Source organism: Nematolebias whitei, chromosome 1 (assembly GCF_014905685.2).
Source record: "Nematolebias whitei isolate Nwh7 chromosome 1, NemWhi1, whole genome shotgun sequence".
In the NCBI taxonomy this organism is placed as follows: Eukaryota; Metazoa; Chordata; class Actinopteri; order Cyprinodontiformes; family Rivulidae; genus Nematolebias; species Nematolebias whitei.
Genome location: NC_056498.1, coordinates 41176506 through 41183242, shown reverse-complemented (window position 1 = coordinate 41183242; position 6737 = coordinate 41176506). Strand labels below are relative to the sequence as shown.

The window sequence follows — 6737 nt, the reverse complement described above, 5'->3', positions numbered from 1 at the left end:
CGTCTCCCTCGCACTTGACAAACTAACTTAGTTCATTCATTCTTTTTGTGATTTACTAATTTTTCCAACTAAACACAAAGTTGCTGTTTCTCATGGTCCATCTTCTCTCGACAGTAAGTCCGTTTGTTGTAGTTCGATCCCGTTACCGGGTGGTCGCAAAGACCAGGTGTCATCACTTCGTCACGTTATTGAGCCGCAAAGCCGACTTACTCACACGTCGACTGTTTCGCCTCTGTTACTACAAGGCTCACAGGAGCATCAGGGGTAGGATGCTTCGACCCACCTCGTCTTACAGTCAGGAACCGCACCGAGGTCAGAGGCTGAGGTGTCCTGTGAAGATCCTGCAGAGTGGTAGTAGCTGGCATCACAGCGGAGACGTCTCAATGTTGAATATTCGTTTAATGTTTGATCAGAACGACGACTTCATCGTTTCTCAACATGAGATGATCTATGATGAATGATGATGGTGATATGCATTCCTTCAAGAAATGTCAGGACTTGAATGTATTTACCATCCTTACAACCCAACATTGTTTTTTTCCAGATCTTCAGTAACTCCTTCTGATAACGCCAGACTCCTGGTTCAAATCCAACCACCAAGACTTGGATCCAAGAACTCCCTTCAACAACAACAAGGTTTTCAACCGGCAGCTTCCTCTGGAAAAATCAAGGAGTCTTCAGGGCCCCGACTAGTTCTGAAACACAAACCGGTTCTGGAGCTCCAGCTGGTTTTAAACCGTTGATCCAGGCATCAGAAGAAGCTCCAGGATGGTCTCTGGAGGCCCAGCCGTGGACCCAGTCAGGGGGTTTGGACCAGAAAAGGCCTGGATGCAGAGGACGTCCCCGCTGCTGCTGGTTGTCTTCTGTTTCCTGTTTGTCTCTCCTGTCGGTTGCCACGGTAACGCCACGTCTCTGCCTCGCCCGTTGGACCTGAAGGCGTACGACTTGGGCACCGACCCACCGCAGCACGTGGAGGTCGCAGGTCGTGGCTCGCGTCTCTCCCAGGAGACGGTGGACAAACCCCAGATGTCTTTGGAGTTCGAACCAGAAAAGATGAGGACCGTGAGCAAACTGAAACCCAAACACGAACGGAAACCCTCGTTTGCTGCGTCGCCCTCCAACTCGTCTCAGAAAATCATGAAGCCTCCGCCCCCGTGCCTGCACACCATGTCGATCCAGACGGTCTTCAAGTACATCAACACGGTGCTGTCCTGTTTGATCTTCGCCGTGGGCATCATCGGTAACGCCACCCTGCTGAGGATCATCTACCAAAATAAAAGCATGAGAAATGGACCCAACGCGCTCATCGCCAGCTTGGCCCTGGGAGACCTGATCTACATCGTTATAGATCTACCCATCAACGTCTACAAGGTGAGTCAGCATTTACCTGCTGAGTCAGCGTTCACTCTGTAGCTTACTTGTTTGTGTTTAATCTTTACCGTCTGACTGCTTCTACACTTCGAGATAGTTCAGCTGTTCCTCAAAACCTTCGGCTCATTCAGGAGATGGTTGCTGTGAGTTCTAGATGTTTTAAATACTTTTTAAAATATTTAACTTTATTTACAAATATTCCCCTCAGAATTACAATGTTTTCTTGTTGAAATGTTTCTTTATATTTTAGCTACCATTATACTGTTTTAGCTTTTTGCTAGTCTTTTTCTAGTTTTGGATTTAGGCCATCATTCTACTGATTTTAGCCTTTTGCTACTTTAGCTTTAGCTAGTTTTTGCTACTTGTAGTTAGTATTATGTTATCTTTGCTTTTCATAAGCATTGTGTTACATTTAGCTTTTAGCTAGTCTTTTGCTAAAATTAGCTTTAGCCATCCCTTTGATACTTTAAATTAGCTTTTTGCAATTTTTAGCTAAGTTAGCCTTTTGACTTATTTTAATTAGCAATTTATTTTTTGATATCAGCTAGGCTTTAGCCACTGTAAACTAGCTTTTTTTCTACGTTTAGCTTGAAAATAGCTTTTTGCCCCTTTTAGCTTTTAGCTATCTTTTTCTACATTTAGTATGTAATTAGCTTTTTCACTTTTAGCTAGCTTCATGTTACTTTTAGCTCTTAAGTAGGCTTTTGCTATCTTTAGCTTTTAGCTATTCCTTTGATAGTTTAAACTAGCCTTTTGCTACTTTTGGCTTCTAGCTTGCTTTTTGATGTTTTTAGTTAGCCAATTGTTATTTTTAGATTTCAGACAGCCTTTAGACACTTAGCTAAACCCCTTTTGCACTTTAGCTTTTAGTCAGTGTTCTGCTAATTTTGGCTTTTTTGTTACTTTTTAGTTTATAAGTATTTCCATGTTACTTTTAGCTAACATGAAAATAAATTGATTGTACATTATACATATAATATAATTATACTAATTATTATTATATTAATTATTATAATATAATTATACAAATACATACATTGTAGTAGTCTTTAGATAGTTTTAGCATGTAACTAGCCCTTTATTAATTTTAGTTTTTAGCTAGTCTATTGCAACTTCATTTTTTTCAGTTGTTGTTAAATGTTCTGCCTCTTTTAGCTGAAACACCTCAGTTTCAGCCAATTCAGCTAATTTCAACAGTCATTCAGGGCTCAGCACACACAGTGATCAGTTAAAAGTTCAGTTCCTTCACATTTTATTGTGCTGTTATTATTGTGCTGTTGTTGTGTTATTGTGTTATTATTGTGTTGTTGTTGTGTTATTGTGTTTTTGTGTTATTATTGTGTTGTTGTTGTGTTAATATGGTGTTGTTATGACTGTGTTAATATTGTGTTATTATTGTGTTGTTATTGTTGTGTTTATTATTGTGCTATTATTGTTTTATTATTGTGTTGTTATTATAGTGTTGTTATTGTTATATTGTTTTTATTGTGTTGTTATTGTTGTGTTGTGTTGTTAATATTGTGTCATTGTTGTTGTGTTATTATTGTGTTTTTATTACTGTGCTGTTATTACAGTGTTAATATTGTGTTGTTGTTGTTGTGTTGAACAGAACTTCCTGTCTTTCGTTGTGTTGTGTGTCTCAGTCAGGAGGTTGAGTGTTCCTCTGATAACGGCACAGAAATACCTCCACTGTGATAACACAAACACACGCAGATAACACAAAAAGTCTCTGTGCTGCGGCGCCAACCTTTAAAAGCTTTGCTGTGTCTCTGTGTGTGTCTCTGTGTGTGTCTCTGTGTGTGTCTCTGTGTGTGTCTCTGCGTGTGTCTCTGTGTGTGTCTCTGTGTGTGTGTGTGCAGCTCCTGGTGATCCAGTGGCCTTTTGCTGACAGTGCGTTCGGTCTGTTCCTCTGTAAGCTGTTTCCGTTCCTGCAGAAAGCTTCGGTCGGCATCACCGTCCTCAACCTGTGCGCTCTGAGCGTGGACAGGTGAGACACAGACACACCTGGGCTAAATCGAAGACTGAAGCTGTCGTCCCACAGCAGCCTGTGAAGCATGAGGAGAGGCCAGGCTGTTGAGGCTGTGTATGGTTCTTCCACATGCTGCTGAGGTTCCCAGTTGTTGAAAGAAACAGGACTTGGTGGTTCCTGGACATCTGAACCAGTTTCCTTCCAGCAGAGTGTCGATCAGCTCAGCGACAGCTGTCAAACGAATCCTTTTGATGCCGGCAAAGAGAAACCACCGGCTGCAGTCAGTCACGATCACTAATGAGAAGTTATCAGACTCTAGAACCTTCAGAACCATCAATGTGTTTGTGACTGAGTGTCCAGTTCAGAGAAGATCGAGTTAAATTCAGAACGTTTTCCCAGATTTCGTTCCATAACATAACTTGTTGACAGCCTCAGTGGATGTGGGAGCGTGTGCTCAGATTAAACATTTGAACAATTCTGAACCTCAGGTACCGTGCGGTGGTGTCCTGGTCCAGGATCCAGGGCAACGGCGTTCCCATGGCGACGGCAGTGGAGATCGTGGCGATCTGGCTACTGTCCATCGTCCTGGCCGTGCCGGAGGCCGTCGGCTTCAGCCTGGTCCCCAACGAGCACAACAACGTGACCATGATGACCTGCATGCTGCTGCCCAGGACGCCCTTCATGACCGTGAGTGTGTGTGTGTGTGTGTGTGTGTGTGTGTGTGTGTCTCAAATGAGGATTCATATCAGCTTAAAGAACTTTAACGCACCAGCCGAGCTCTAAAATGTTCCCAAGCTGAACTTTCTGCACCTAATGTTGGTAAACAAACATCAGGGTGGAGGGTTCTGCTGGTGGAGGGTTCTGTTGGTGGAGGGTTCTGCTGGTGGAGGGTTCTGTTGGTGGAGGGTTCTGTTGGTGGAGGGTTCTGGTTCTGACTCTTCTGGCTGCTGGTGCGTCTCTGGGTGGAGATAAGGGAACCAGCAGTCTGGTCCGTTTCCACCATGTCTTTGTTGTGGTGTTTCTGGGCGAGGCCTCGTGAACTCAGTTTAAATGAGCACTTCCTGTTTACGTCTCCGGGTCATGATTGGACCGAACACAACCAGCTGCTAAATCCGGACCCGGGTCACTGATGCAGCAGAAAAGACTCCAGTTGTGGGTTCTGGTTGGTTCTGGAGCACTGGGACCTATAGAGACACAGTTTTATGAAATAAACCGTATTTATCTTTGAACTCCGGACTTTGTGTTCTGATTTCTGAACGATTCCAGTTCTACCGGGACGCCAAGGACTGGTGGCTGTTTGGGTTCTACTTCTGCGTGCCGTTGGCGTGTTCGGCTGTTTTCTACGGCCTGATGACCTGCGAGATGCTCCAACACCAGAAGGGAAGTCTGAAGGTGTCGCTGAGTGAACACCTCAAACAGGTACGCAAACAAAAAACATCTGAATGATCCTCGTTAGCCCTCGACAAAAAAAACAAAAACATTTAGCGCCCAGACCTGACGAACTGTTAGTCGCCCCCAGAAACCATGAGGGTCCCTCTGGTTCTGGCCCCTCTGCTGTTAACCCGCTCACTTGCCTTCACGCTTCAGCCACTAACTGTGAGAACATCCTCCATTCCTCCCAAGATTTAGGCCCCTTCTCAAAAAAAAAAATACCAAAAACTCACCTCGACCCATCAATTCATCAAATTTTAGACGTTTTCCTCATTTGCATTTTTTAGCCAAAGTCTCTGAATAACTTGTTTTTATGTATTTACAACCTGTCTTAGAAAAACATGCGATTTATGAAAAATTTCAGTCTGGATTTAGAACTCGTCTCAGTACTGAGTCCGCCCTGTTAAAAGTCCATAACGAGACCTGTCCATGTTTAAGTGTCCTGTTGCTTTGGTGCTGTTGGACCTTACCGCTGCTTTGACACAGTGGACCTGCTGTCCTTCTGTCTCGTCTTCAGCACTAAGAAGTTCAGCTCTCATGTGGTTTGACCAAAAGATCTTTCTCTGTCATGACGCTACTCTGTCTTCCTCCACTGCCCTTGTTTCTTGTGGCGTGCTGCAGGGCGCTAGTCTCGGTCCTCTACTTTTTTCTCTTCATATGCTGCCACTTGGATCAGTCATACTCAGTCACCACTTTTCTTTTCGCTGCTATGCCGACGACCCACAAATTTATTTGCTAATGAAGCCTAAAAGTAGTAACCTACACTTATTTTTTTAATTGTATTGCTGACATTAAACAGTGGTTTCACCAAAATTGTCCCTTTTTAAATGGAGGAAAGACGGAGCGTATGTTTTTTGGTGATGATGCTCTTTGTTACTTTGGTGCTTTGACATCCAAGTTTAGACCCACAGTTAAAAACTTGGGAGTGACCTTTGACAAGGATTTAAAGCTCGACAAACATATAACCACTGTGATCAAATCAGTTACGTCTTTTACTCCAAGTTAAGCCTTTTTACATTGCTCTGACCTGGAAAAGGCCATTCCTGCTTTTATCAGCTCAAGGCTTGACTAATGCAACGCTCTGTATGTACAAATCTCCCAACCCTCCATTAGACGTCTTCAGCTGGTCCAAAACACTGCGGCTTGTCTTTTGACCATCACTCCCAGACATGAGCACATCACCCCAGTTTTAGTCTCCCTCCACTAGCTTCCAGTCCATTTAAGAATTTATTTTAAAGTTTCACTTCAAAGTTCTTGACAGTCTCTTCTTCCTGCAGCGTCGAGAAGTAGCTAAAGCCGTGTTCTGCCTGGTGGTGATCTTCGCCCTCTGCTGGTTCCCGCTCCACCTGAGCCGTCTGCTGAAGAGAACCATCTACAGACCTCACGACGCTCGGCGCTGCGAGCTCCTAAAGTACGTCCTGAAACGTAAAACTACCCGTCATGCTTCATTTCTGTGAGCTTTTAGTTTGAAAGAGCCATTTCCTGTTGTTGCAGCTTCCTGTTGGTGCTCGACTACTTCAGCATCAACATGGCCACCATCAACTCCTGCATCAATCCCATCATACTCTTCTTCATCTCCAAGAAGTTCAAGAACTGCTTCAAGGTAAAGAGGTGCCTCTGTGGCGTCGTGACGCCTGGTGATGTCACAGTGAGGTCACGGGTCAAAGGTCGTGGGACGGGGAGACTCTCAGATGTTTGGAGATTTGAGTTTATCTGGAGGAGAGTAGGGAGGGGATTAGACTCAGAGAGGTCGCGACCTTTGATGGACGCTCTGTGGGAACCAAGAGGGGAGGTTTAAAGGAGCATTCCAACAAATCTTCAGATGAACCTCGGGTCAACACTGAGCAGCCGAAACGTAAAGAGCTTCACGAGGCTGAAGACTCTCAGGACAAACTACAGTCAAACCTACTGAAGAAGCTGAAATCGACCTGTTAAAGTTTAAGGAAGCAGAACACGAGCTAAAAAA

The 6737-nt window shown here is 44.2% G+C and overlaps 1 protein-coding gene across 1 annotated transcript in view; it reads left to right on the top strand.

Moving 5' to 3' along the window:
- The first annotated feature begins 768 nt into the window (after positions 1–768).
- The window catches only part of LOC119410072 (endothelin receptor type B-like), an 8073-nt gene continuing 2104 nt past the window's right edge, over positions 769–6737 (top strand). The window contains exons 1-6 of the mRNA XM_037676980.1: positions 769–1371; positions 3231–3358; positions 3829–4027; positions 4607–4759; positions 6049–6182; positions 6266–6374. Of these exons, the coding sequence (XP_037532908.1) occupies positions 769–1371; positions 3231–3358; positions 3829–4027; positions 4607–4759; positions 6049–6182; positions 6266–6374 (1326 nt within the window). The remainder of the gene's footprint in view (positions 1372–3230; positions 3359–3828; positions 4028–4606; positions 4760–6048; positions 6183–6265; positions 6375–6737) is intronic.